Below are 13,808 nucleotides of genomic sequence, written 5' to 3'. Positions count from 1 at the left end.
CACTCATTCTTAAACTGAAAGCGCATTCTCATAACCTGAATTTGCATACAGAAACGCCCACCCGCTCCTTATAATGGCATGGAGGACCGTGCGCAAAGAGATTCAACAGCTCCTTATACTGGAAGGGAGAGGCTGAGCATTGCATCTGGGTTGTATTCAACAGGTAGAACGGAAGCGATTTGCGACTGATCAAAATGAGAAGATTCAACTGTATTGTCATTATTCAGTCAAGTACAATACAACATCACGATGCCTTGGCATGACTATAAATGTAAAACGTAATTTTTAATGATACAAATATTGTCTTATTTATAATTATAATTATTTAAATCAGAGGATGTCTGTAGAATCGACGTGAATGCAATCACCAAATGATTTATCCTAAATGAAGTTAAGAACACGGCGCACACCAGTCTGTCCGACTTATGACTGCCTTTCTTTCCATGCTCGTAAATCCTGCTCTTAGCTACGAGTGAATCCCAGAGAAGGAACCGTTCGTGAATGCCAAAATCTGCCCGAAATGCTCGTAAATGGAGCCACGATGATATTTGCTCGTAACATTTCTTGTAAGTCCGTTGATGAGCCAGCAAACGTAAAAATTCTCTGTTGGCAGCTTGACATTGTTCTTTGTGAATATGTAACATCTCCTCGATGATATACCCAGCGACAAGCTTGTTCAGACCTTCTCCACTCACAGGGTGGTTGTTTGCCCTGATCTTAGATCCAGTTTCTGTTGTTTTGTTTACATCCATCTCGTAGAGTCTTCCCTGTCAGGTTTTTTATGCGTCAAGTTTCACATTGTCGTGCTGCCGTGTCAGATGCTTCATCAAATTACCGTACATTTTGTATATATTTTTTTACCTCTTCCTGCTGCTTTTTGGCTAGTAACCGACGTCACCTCACTCTGACCTGCTCACGTCATCTACCGAGACCGTGTATAAATGTAATCTAACGGAGGACGAGAAAACGCATCTCATTCTGGCAACGATGTAACACAGCATTACTTGGATTAGTAACTGTAATATAATTACTATTTTGGAAATTATAATGCCTTACTTTACTAGTTACTGGGAAAGTAATAGAATTACAGTAACATGTTACTAAATAACGCCTATCCCTATACTATTATCTACTATGCTAATATATGTCTATACTACTATTGTAACTGTGGCCATTATATCGTTTTCATAATTTATGTTATTTAAGTTTAAGTCCAGTGTAATATTTGAGAATGTATTTATGTTGCATTTCTTATTTTCTTTGTTATTTAATTAGCTACAATTTATAGTATATTCATTTTGACGTCTGGTTATACTGTATATGGTGTCCCGTTGGGCTGCTATCGCGTTTTACTTTTGGGACTAATTGCGACACCTGCAAGCAAGCAGCAGGTATGGTCGGAGTTGTACAGGTTCTTCCATGACTGTTGACACGAACAGAAGAATGAAAACCCCTTTTTTGTAGCATGCAGCCAATGAGGTATTTAGTGTTTGTTTGTATTTTGCTTTGTTGACGTTGTTTTTTATACTGTGTATATTATTATTTTGTGTCGACCTAACGCGACTTATGTTTCTCTTAAGTTTTCACGGTGGATTGCAGGACCATTGATTGATTGATTGAAAAGTTTATTAACAGATTGCAGAATGGGTACAGTACATACAATTGTTAAGGGGATGCAGACCAGAGAAAGACATTCGTCTTGTTTACATCAGGGTCCCCCATTTTCAATTCATCATAGCTTTCAATAAACCCGTAGAAAGAAACCACTTGTGTCTGCTGTGCTTGGAGGGAATTACAACTATGCACTCAGAGTGTAACACTCAAGTTCGACTCTGTTTGATGACCTATACCACTTACCCTTAGCTGCCAGAAATGTACTCCTCCTGCTGACTTGTACACAATTTGTAAGTCGCTTTGAATAAAATCGTCAACTAAATGACTAAATGTAATTATCTTTGATTATCCCTGTCTGCTTGTGGTTTTTTCAGAGTCATCTGTGTCCGAGGGGATACGAGTGCTCCCTCAGGGCTACTGGTACACTGTGTTGTACTCCTCGGCCGTGCTGCTGCTCTGTCTCCTGGTGTGTCTGGTGGGCGCTCACATCTACTCTCGCACGGCCTTCGTCATCCTTCTGGTGGTCACAGTCTCCTTGCTGTCCATCTACATCAGTCCCCTGATCGTCCCACCACGAGACTTTTCCATTTCCCACCCGGGACCCAACAACCAGACCCTCCGTTACAACGTGAGCTACACAGGCTTCAACGTCACCACCATGAAAAACAACCTGGGCTGTGAGTGTCGCGAGAGCGAGGTCCGGGTCAAGATAGATACCAATTAATTCTCGTTCAGTCGAAAGCTATCCGGCTGCAAGCTAGCCTAGCTTAGCACAGATGAATGGAAGCGGATACGGACTACTACCCTAGCTTAAAACTGGCCAGTATCCACTTCCGTTAATTTGTGCTAAGCTAGGCTAGTAACTACGAACTACAATGTAAGAGTTCATACACGTATTCCTGTGGTCTTAAGACAGTCCAAAAAAGGGTCCAAATTTGGTGAACACTACTATAGAATGAAGCTTATTTGGGTATTCAAACAAACATTCTGTGAAATGTATGATTGAAAAGTATTGATTGAACTTTCCTAGGCCATGGAAAAAATAAAGGCTGATTTTGCACAAAATCTTGCACACATCGAAAAAACAGTTGCTCACACATGCATTTAGTTTGACAGTTAATTGGGATTAAATTTGTTTGAATATGGCCACCAGTGACGTCATCAGGGATGTTGAAAACTCATGTTGTGTGTTAATTACATGAAATTATTGCTCCATGAATAGGGACTGTTACCTTATCATTTCATTGAGCTGTAATTATTTCATTGAGCTGTAATTAACACAACACGAGGATTCAACATCCCCGATGACTAGGGATGGGTACCTTTCACATTTGAACCGATACGGTACCGGTGCCTGTGAATCGATACCGGTACCCAACGGTACCTTTTTTCTGTACTTTAGTCTCTAAAAATGTAATTTACCTACCTCAGTCGTGAAAAAAAATCCAAACTTCAAATAACTACACTTTCGACCGTTTTCGGCTTGCCATTGCGACCGACTGCTTTGTTGTTGAATCAAGTCAAATCGTAGGTAAGCGTATATTGTGCGTGTGAACGTTGACATGAAAAGAAAAAAGGTAAAAAATCAAATAAAGTGTAAAAAAAAGTTTTTTTATTTTATTTTCTTTTCTGTATCTCACGTGAATCGATACTCTGTAGTACCGACGTGTTTCGGTAAGTACCTTTTAAAAGTACCGAATTCTGTACCCATCCCTACCAATGACACTGGTGGCCATATTAAAACTAATTTACTCTCAATAACTGTCAAACTAAATGAATGTGTGCAAAACTCTTTGGATGTGTGAGATTTTGTGCAAAATAAATCGGTATTGTTTTTTTTGGCAAAGTGCTCCTTGTGAAGGAAGGGACCGTGTCTAACAGCCTCTCCTTTCAGCCGGCTACTCCCTGGACTACAGCACCAACTCCATGATGTCATTTGCTACTGTGTTTGCCGTGATGTTCACCAGCTGTACTGGGATCATGGCTGGGGCCAACATGTCAGGTGAGAGGCTTGTTGTCGCTTCATAACCTCACCTTTCTGGTAATATTGGCGCCATTTATGCCCCGCATGGATTTTTGCTTCCTCTCTGGAAGCTATTCCAAGTCTCTCAACTCATTCAATTCGATTCGATTCAAATGTATTGTCATCATACAGCACAAGTACTGTACAACAAAAATAAGTTTGGCATCAGAGTGCAAATGTAACAGTAAAGTCCAATAGTGTAATTAATTGTAATGAATTGTCATTTGTTTAACACTGAAATTTTGTCCTTTTCCATCTGTCTTCTGAAGGGGAGCTGAAGACCCCTAGTGTCTCCATTCCTAAGGGCACCATCATAGCGGTCCTTTACACCTTCACAGTCTACGTCCTGATGTTCTTCCTCGTCAGCGCCACCTGTGACAGGTGAGAATCGTTGCAAGTCCAGTATTACTGTCCAATGGTATGCTGACATTGGGGCGGTAGGTGGTCGACCGCAAATTGGTACGTCTGTTTTGGTCAGTCGTTCCTACGAACACAATTGTCAGTGTTCACGAGTGGGAAGCCGGTGGGAATGAGTCCTGGTTGTTGCAACAGTGACTCCTACTGGTTGGTCGGGGTGCATGTTCAGCAGGGAGGGGATCTGGGGGAGATGGTGTGTGAACCTCTGTGTGTGCTCTCCCAGTGAAAAGAAGTGGCTGGCGACTCCACATGTATCGCAGGAGGCATGTCATAGTCTACACCAGCGGTTCTCAAACTACGGGTCGCGACCCAACGTGGGGTCGCAGGTAGGTGACAGTTCATTGGCAAAAAAATAAATAGAGAAAAACCGACAAGCCCAACTCGGATTGAGTTTTCCACCTGGAAGCTGTTTGTATTTGCTAGGGATGCCCCGATCACGTTTTTTGCCACCGATACCGATCACCGATCGTCGTGAGCCATATCGGCCGATACCGATCCGATACCGATCGTTTTTGATTAAAAAGAAATTAAAAATTATTTTATATAATTTTCTTTTTTTTTTTTTAATAAAATATATATATTATATAATTAGACTTGTACTTGTATTATCTGCGAGACATCGCCACCACGCAACAAGCTCCACTGTCTGTGTGTACTCTAGTAGCCTCCAACTACGGCCAGGATTCTCCGGAGCTGCACCTGGACCTATACTCGAGTAGCCTCGAGCAGAGCTACGGCCAGGATTCTCCGGCGCTCCACCTGGACCCTATTGGCATAACGTTACTTAACTGTGCTCAGCAAGCCCTCAGCTCGAATACGCATCGAATCAGTGTTATAAGACATTGATATCAGGAGCTATCTGTAGCTACTGCTAGCCGGATATATAACGTTAATACAACGCCTCAGTGAATTATTTAGTTCAATGGGACATTTCGTTTTGAACGGTGAACTAACTTGCGCTAACGTGAGCTAACAGGTAGCATACACGTCTCTCTCTACTAGACTTTGTGGAGCGTTTGTTGATGTCAGGAGCTATCGGTAGCTGGCCGACTAGATGTTATAAGACATTGATATAAGACATTGATATCAGGAGCTATCTGTAGCTACTGCTAGCCGGCTAGATGACGTTAAGACAACTATTTAGTTCAATCGGACATTTCGTTTTGAACGGTGAACTAACGTCAGCTAACGCAAGCTAACGGAGATATCAACATGGACCACTAGACTTCTGGGGCATTTGTTGATATCCGGAGCTATCAGTAGCTAGCCGGCTAAATACCGTTAGACAATGCCTACTAAAAGTGAATAGTTGACTGGGTAATTTTGTTTAAACAGTAACGATAGCTAGGTAGCTAACGTTAGCTCAGGTCGAATGCACTATCTAGACTCAGCAGAGGAGGTCCGCCTCCTCTGTGTTTACAAACTACACGGGTACGGGCGGGGCTAGGGAGGAGGAGCAGTTTGCAGGTCCTGTGCGTCTGAGACAAGCGAGTGAGATATCCACTTGATCAGTTTCCGCGATCGGCGAATATGACTAATTATCGGAATTCCCCGATCGCATATTTATACTGATTATCGGCCGATAACGATCGGTGGCCGATCGATCGGGGCATCCCTAGTATTTGCCATGCCTCGACCCTTCATCAACGGAGGCCGACACAGTATTCCACATCTCACTACATCCTGCGCATATATAATCACGGAGACCACGGCTCGCCTTTTGTGTGTAACCTTGACACTCGCAATGGATAGGTTTGTTGTCAGAAGCGTGGAGAGAGAGAGCCCGGATTTTCCTTGCAGACAAAAACAACCTATTGGCAGAGAAATGTGCTGATAATGAATCTAGCCCAGATCTTTGACCGCCTCAATGCGTTGAATCTGGGACTACAAGGTCTGGACACAGACCTGTTTGGACTCGCAGCTAAAATGGACAGCTGGATTAACTCAGTTTGTGGCACTCCAGGATAATCAGCAGAGATTTTGGGGTATTTACTCAGCTTGATTGCTTTTTGGAGGAACAGAAGGTTGCAAAAAATTATTTTAAGCCCATCATCTGTAGCCACATAGAAGTGCTCATTGAACCATTTCGGAACTATTACACGGAGAGCACAGACAACTTGGACAACTGGATCCTAGATCCGTTCATTACGCATGACACAACATGCCTCCCACTGTGTGAGCAGGAGGCGCAAATTGATCTTTCGTGTGACGAGAAATTCAAGTTCACTGTACAGGCCCTCGCAAATCAGTCCAGAACGAGTACCCAGTGTTGTGTAATGCTGTGCCGAGAAAGCTTGTCCCGTTCGCATCAACATACATCTGTGAGGCCGGATTTTTGGAACTGACATTAAAAAATAAATACAGATCTCGAGTAGAAGCGGATCTGCGCCTCTTTCTCAGCACAACGCAGCCACGTATCATGGAACTGTTCAAATGTACAAGCACACCCTTCCCATTAAGTCTAGTTTTTTTTTTAATTCTTGTAAAGTGCATGTGAACGCAATTTTTATTTTTTATGTTCTGGCAACATATTTGGGCTAAATATGCCTTGTTTTATAAATGTGTATACAGAAACAATTTCGTTGCTTTTGTTGACAATATTCATTAATTTAATTGATAACATAGTTATAATGTTCTAATAAATATGCATGATAAAGTTCAACATGTGCTTTTATTTTGATATTCCTTATTTCCACACTGAAATTACGTGATACATTAACACTGAGTGTTAATAAATTTATAAATCTTATATTTCAAAGGAAATTAAAGAGTGCATAGTTAAGAAGATAATTGCATTCAGAAACAAGGATCTTGTGGCCATGAGGAATATCCAGAAAGAATTGAATCAGAAATTAAGGGGGGCGAGGAGGAAACAGAGAAATTTGAATCCCATTGCTCTTCTATGAACACAAAAAAATGGTGGGACTCTATGAAGTTTATGACAAATATGGCCCCAGCTAAAAGGTCTCTTAGTGTTCTAAATGAGGGTGAGAAGGCCAACGAACTTAATAACTTTTATGCCAGGTTTGAGACTGCTGATTTTTTTTGTCGTTAACGTAAATAATCAAAAATAATCAAATGATTCTGTTACAGCTGCTGAGCTATACTATAGCAAATAACAAACTCAGCAAGACCGACGGCTTCTCAGTTACAGTGGGTGACAATATTGTCACAAGAAAAGATGAAATTACCTACCTGGGCCCTCATTTATCAACGTGACGTACGCACAGATATGTGCGTAATCCGTGCGTACGATCATTTCTAAGCAAAGTGTGGGATTTATCAATTTGAACTTGTGCTTGACTTTGTGCGTATATTTAAGCACAGGTCGGACCATGCGTAGTTGGCGCCCGGTGGTAGAATATTTTTACAACGTGGAAATAAGCACTGACTGCGCTCCGCGTAACTCAACTCGTTATTATTTTGCACATATATTGCAGAAATACGGGAACGTTTTGATTATATTTAAAAGGCTTTGCCATTGTTGAACGTAATAAGTGGAACCCCGAAGCTGTAGGCACAATACAAGTCATATGAACACCCACGATATAAACGCATTGCAACGAGAACAGACGGAGGTTATTTGTTGAGTGTATGTGTATACAAAACCCTTGCAATAAATGTGTCTTAAATGAATGAAAAACATACATGCTCTGGACACAGAGCATATATCGTGTGGGTGATATCATGACTTGTATTCTGTGTCAAAGCCTAAATCAAAACGTCCCCGTATTTCTGCAATCTATGCGCAAAATAATAACGAGTTGAGTTCTAACAAAGAACGTATTACATGCTGGTAGGCTGATAGAGTAAACTATGATATGAATATGATATGATATAAAAGTATACTGGTCCGTCCGCGAGGATATCGAGGACTCGAGTTGGGGGACCCTGATGTAAACAAGACAAAAGTCTTTCTCTGGTCTGCATCCCCTTAATAATTGTGTGTATTGAGCCGTACTGTATTGTACCCATTCTGCAATCTGTTAAATAAAGTTTTCATTCATTCATTCATTCAGCCATTAAATGCAATTTGAGAATATAGGCTAAAGCGACGGCCTATAGCCTATACATATTATTTAATGTTTTCATAAGCGTAAAGATACAACAGCTAGATTAATGATCAAGTTAGTTTACTGTATGCAGGCTTCGCAGGGCTGTGTGTTATTATATGCGCAAGTTACTGTTGCATAATGTAGGCTATGGGCTCGCTGCTATTATATGTACTTCATATAGGCTGCCTAATACCAACAACAAAATAGATTGTATCATATGCCTCTACACACATTATATTATACACATCATATTATATCTTGAAATGAAAGACCCTCACCACCCCAATAACAGCCTGTTCCAGCTGCTGAGGTCAGGCAGACGCCTGCGAACCCCAGCTACTAGGACAGAGCGGCTTAGGCTCAGCTTCTTCCCCCAGGCCATCAGAGCCCTGAACAATGAACATTGAGTGCTCAGAACATTGAACTATCCACACACAAGCACACATGAACACACACACGACACGCACGCTGTGCACGCTCACACACGAGCAGCCACTTAACACTTTAACATGAGCGGGCACACACTCATGTCGCACACACGCACACTTATGGCCAAAAGGAAAGGACACTTTAAATTAGAATAACAGGAACAGTGTATTGCACTACCAAAGCTAACTAGCATGTCCCATATGCTCTGTAAATAACTATGTACAGATACCGAGATGTCACTCCATGTTACCTGTTACCTGTTTACTGCACAATGTTGTTTTTTCATTTTTTGATTCTATTATATGTTGTACCACTGTATTGCACATCGTTGCGGGCAAGACCACCCGCATTTCATTGTATACCTGTATGCCGTGACAATTAAAACTCTTGACTTGACTTGACTTGATCTTGGTTCGGCAGCGCCTCTGTGAACAATCTCTCAGAGTTTGCTCCATCAGTAATCAGTAATGTGAACGGGATTCCACTTGGTCAATGTACAGATAATCTGCGATGCGCATTTTGGCTGATAATGTGCCGGTGGCCGGAGTCTCATTCATATTCACTTAAATGCAGATCATAGTTATCCACTGAAGCCATATGACTCTGACCAGAACGGGCTCATGATGAGCGCACATAATAGGCATTAGAGCGCAGAGTTGTCTGTGAACTTGGCAACTTCATTGGATTTATTTATTCTCTAAAAATATCTATAATCATACGATTAAATATTGTTTAAAATAAAACGCTAAATACTATTATTCTGTGTGTCATGTTTCCAAATAAGATTGTTCACAACGGGAAATGCTGTATACGTTGATCAATCTCGCTCTCAGTGAAGTCTCTCAGAGTTCGCTCGGGTTAGTCCACTTTTCCACATTTCATGGGGGTGTTCCATTACCGCATATGGTTAATCGGGGCGGTTCTGGTATGCAAATACTTAAAACAGTGCACAAGCTCAAACGTAGGATCAAAGTCATATTTATCAAGACAGGTGTGCGTAGGACCTGTGTACGCACGTGTGATAAGTCCCGTTTTTTTTGTGCGTGCACACATTCTAAATTCTGTGCTTACGTATGAAAATAGAATACTTTCTGAGAAAAATTGATAAATGAGGGCCCTGGGCTCCATCCTAGAGGCTAATCTTTCCTGTGACAAAATGGCATCCAATATAATAAAAAAAGTCAACCAACGAACTTGATTCTTGTACCGGATCTCCTCTCTGGTAAACAAGAACACCCTGAGGACTCTGGCAGGAGCACTCATACAAGGGTACTACGACTATGCTTTCACCTCATGGTACCAAAGCACCTCAAAGGCGCTAAAAACAAAATTACAAACATCTTAACAAACTGGTCAGACTACTGCTTGACCTTACTCCTAGAACCCACCTCACCCCTGCAACCTAGGATGGCTTAGAGTAGACGACAGAGTACAGCAACTTGCAATGGGCCTGGTCTACAAGATACACTACACGACCAAGGTACCCATGTACATGTCAAAATACTTCCCAAAGGTTAGTGAATACCACGATCACAACACCAGAGGGAGCTCCACAAATCATGTTAAACCCAGATTCGGCTCAAACAAGGGACTAAACACGTTTCGCAATTATGCCACATCAATGTGGAACGCCCTACCCAAAGCTGTAAAGGAATGTGAATCACTACCCACTTTCAAAAACACTCTCAAAGAACACCTACGGGAGACTGCAATTCGAAACTGGCCCATGTAAATGTCCTAACCCAACCCCCTCCAATGTACAGTAAATGACCAAGTATGGTTGTCAATATTCCAATGTACAGTTTTGCTTGTACAGTTGTACAGTGTTCCCCCCCACCCCTCCCTCAAGAATCGAATCAGGATTGTTAGCAGAGAGAGAGAGAGAGAGAGAGAGAGAGAGAGGGATGGGGGAGACTGAGTGAGAGAGGGAGGGAGGGGGCTGCTAGAGTGCAGCTAACGTTAACTTGCTGAGGCTAGTACATCAACAGGCTGCTAGAGTGGAGCTAACGTTAGCTTTCTGAGGCTAGTACATCAACAGGCTGCTACAGTAGGAGTGGAGCCAGCTAACGTTAGCTTTCTGAGGCTACATCAATAGTTAACATTACATAAGGTTTTAACGCGACGTGGGCATTCCAGAATGGCGAGGATGCAAAGCATGTTAGACGATTGGATCCGTCGCAGAGTTTACATTACACATAGAAACTAAACTGCGCGACTCGCGAGAAGTTGTCACACAGCCTTCAAACGCAGGGTGGAAGAGCTACTAGTTTGCTTCTAGAATTGAAGGTCCGCTCTGTTCCGTGTCTATTATGAAATGACAATTGCGCGTTGACACGCCCACTGCGCGCCTCTGTGCTCCTAAATAACTTTTTCCAGTTCGCACATATTATCTATTATCTATATCTAATTCTATCTATTTTTAGGGGCAAATGCGAGTGAAATAGTCGCACTGGCTGTGGTTACGTGACGTCATTGCTATTTTAGAGTTGCTCTACCGGTCACAAGGTATAGTCAAAATCCATACCGTAGCGCAAATTTATACTGTATACCGTCCACCCCTACCGCATGCTGAAGTCATGCAGTGAGGAGCTGGCAGAGGCCTGGTGCCCAATCTACCAGAAGTCTCTGGACTCTCACACTGTTCCGCCCCACCTGGAAAGACTCTATTATTATTCCTGTTCCTAAGAAAGCTAGCTGCAAGGAAAATAATGACTTTCGACCAGTTGCTTTGACCTCAGTGGTCATGAAGTGTTTAGAGAAAATAATTATCAATCTAGTGAAAACTTGATGTCAGCTGTTCTTTGGATCCTTTTCATTTAGCTTATAGGTGTAATACAGGTACTGATGATGCGGCCTCAGCCTTGGTTCATTTTATATCTAAGCACTTAGAGGATCCTACCTCTTATGTCCGACTTTTATTTGTAGATTTTAGTTCAGCTATTAATATGATACAGCCGCACCTTTTAATTGAGAAGCTGAATGGGCTTAATGTCCACCCTCTCATTATAAAATGGTATCATTCCTTTTTAATTAACCGTACACAGCGGGTCAGTGTTAACGGCACTCTTTCAGAATCTAGTTTCAAGTTTCAAGTTTCTTTAATAGTTGTCATACAGAAGTACAGAATACTTTCATACAAAATGCTTCTTACTGTTATGCTCCAGAGACTGTGCTAGACAAGATAGTATCAAATAACACAGTATAGCATGTAAATTAGAAGTAGAAAATGAGGTCACAGTGTTCAGTATAGACATATGTACAATGTTCGATGCAGAATAGATGTAACTGAGTTACCATATAATATACAATACTATGCAGTGTACTAATGTACAATACTATATAGTGCAAAGCAGAAATGGGATGAGGTACAATTTAGGTACAATTTACAGTAAGGTGTACGAGTTGTAGTGCAATACTTCATCAATAAATATAAAGTGTGGGGAGTGGGTGCTACAGTGTGTTTGTTTAAAGTGAGTGTGTGCTATAAAGTGTGTGGAGTGGGTGCTACAGTGTGTTTGTTTAAAGTGAGTGTGTGCGTGTGGATGTGTGTGCTATGTGCGTTTGATGGTTGTTGTTGTGTAGTGTTCATTGTTCGTTGAGCAGCCTGATGGCCTGGGGATAGAAGCTTCTTCTGAGTCTTTCTGTGCTCGCCTTGAGACTCCGGTATCGCTTACCTGACCGCAGCAGTTCAAAGAGGCAGTTGTTCGGGTGACTGGAGTCTTTAATGATTCTCTTAGCCTTGCCCCTGCACCGCTTGTTGTAAATGTTCTGGAGGGTGGGGAGCCCCCCTCCAATTGTGCGTTCGGCTGAACGTGTCACTCTTTGTAGTCTGCTTCGGTCTTGTGCAGTGCTATTCCCAAACCAGGAGGTGATGTTGCCAGTCAGGATGCTCTCTATTGTACATGAGTAGAAGTTCTTAAGGATCTTCTGACTGACTTGGAACTTCCTTAGGCGCCTGAGGAAGTAGAGGCGTTGTCGTGCCTTCTTCACAACACTGTCAATGTGTGTGGTCCATGTCAAGTCCTCGGATATGTAGGCTCCGAGGTACTTAAAGCTGTTGACTCTCTCAACCGGTGCCCCATCGATGCTGAGGGGGCTGTATTCCTTGACCCCCGACCTCCTGAAGTCCACAATCATCTCCTTTGTTTTGCTGACGTTCATCTAGAACCCTGAGCACTGGAGCTCCCCAGGGTATAGTAAGTTCACCTGTGCTTTTTACCTTCTATACAAACGAGTGCAGAAGCATCTATCCTAACAACCGCTTCATAAAATTTTCTGATGACACTAACATTTTTGCTCTAATTAAGAATGACAGTGACCTAGCTGACTATTATTCGGAAATCCAGAGGTTTGTAAACTGGTGCGACAATAACTGTCTGGTTTTAAATGTTAAGAAGACTGAGGAGATGGTGTTTGACCCCAGAGGTGTTGGGGACCACAGGCCTGTGGTCATCCACACACAGTCCATCTCGCAGGTCTCTTCATATAAATATCTTGGGATTTTTGTCGATAACACACTAACCTGGAACACCCATGTAGATAGCCTGTGTAGCAGACTACAACAACGACTGCACTTTCTACGTCGCCTTAGAGTGCATGGTGTAGATCAAAAATGTATGTTACTTTTCTACCAATCTGTATTAGAGAGTCTCATCAGATACGGTATTACAGCTTGGTTTGGTAACCTGTCTGTACAACTAAAGTCCAAACTGGTCCGTCTGATGCAGACTGCATGTAAGATCATAGGGGTGAAAGGTCACCCATCCCTGCAGTCTATTTTTTAACAGGCTACTCTAAGGCAAGCCAATATAGTCTCGGACCCCTCCCATGTCTTACATGCAGAGTATGAGCTACTGCCCTCTGGGAGGAGGTTTAGAGTTCCACGCTCTAGACTAAATGGGTTTAAAAACTCCGATCTTGGTTAAACTTTTAAATAGTGCCAGATAAAGGGCAACTATCGAATAACGGATATTTGGTTGTTATATTATCGTGTATACTATAATATTAATATTATATTATTTGTGTATACTATTCTAATGTGGTGTTGCCAGACATCCTGCTGTGCAGGTACTTTACTGTATCTTTTATATTGTGTATTGTTTGGAGTCAGTTGTGATGTGTCATGTCTGTATGTATGTGTCTGGCTGTAGTGGGTGTAAGCCCAAGACAAATTTCCCAGCTGATGGGACAATAAAGTGACTCTTGACTCTTGACTTGACTCTTGAGTGCCATGCCCCTTTGACCATATATGGGCTAGAGTGCCAGCACTG

The 13,808-nt window shown here is 42.1% G+C and overlaps 1 protein-coding gene across 1 annotated transcript in view; it reads left to right on the top strand.

The window, feature by feature from the left end:
• slc12a9 (solute carrier family 12 member 9) overlaps positions 1–13,808 on the top strand; it is an 85,185-nt gene that overhangs the window by 32,520 nt on the left and 38,857 nt on the right. The window contains exons 5-7 of the mRNA XM_084319687.1: positions 1,989–2,291; positions 3,509–3,616; positions 3,907–4,018. Coding sequence (XP_084175813.1) covers positions 1,989–2,291; positions 3,509–3,616; positions 3,907–4,018 — 523 coding nt within the window. The remainder of the gene's footprint in view (positions 1–1,988; positions 2,292–3,508; positions 3,617–3,906; positions 4,019–13,808) is intronic.

The sequence above is a fragment of the Notolepis coatsorum genome (assembly GCF_963971535.1).
Source record: "Notolepis coatsorum genome assembly, chromosome: 8".
NCBI lineage: Eukaryota > Metazoa > Chordata > Actinopteri > Aulopiformes > Paralepididae > Notolepis > Notolepis coatsorum.
This window is presented reverse-complemented; position numbering and strand designations above follow the sequence as displayed.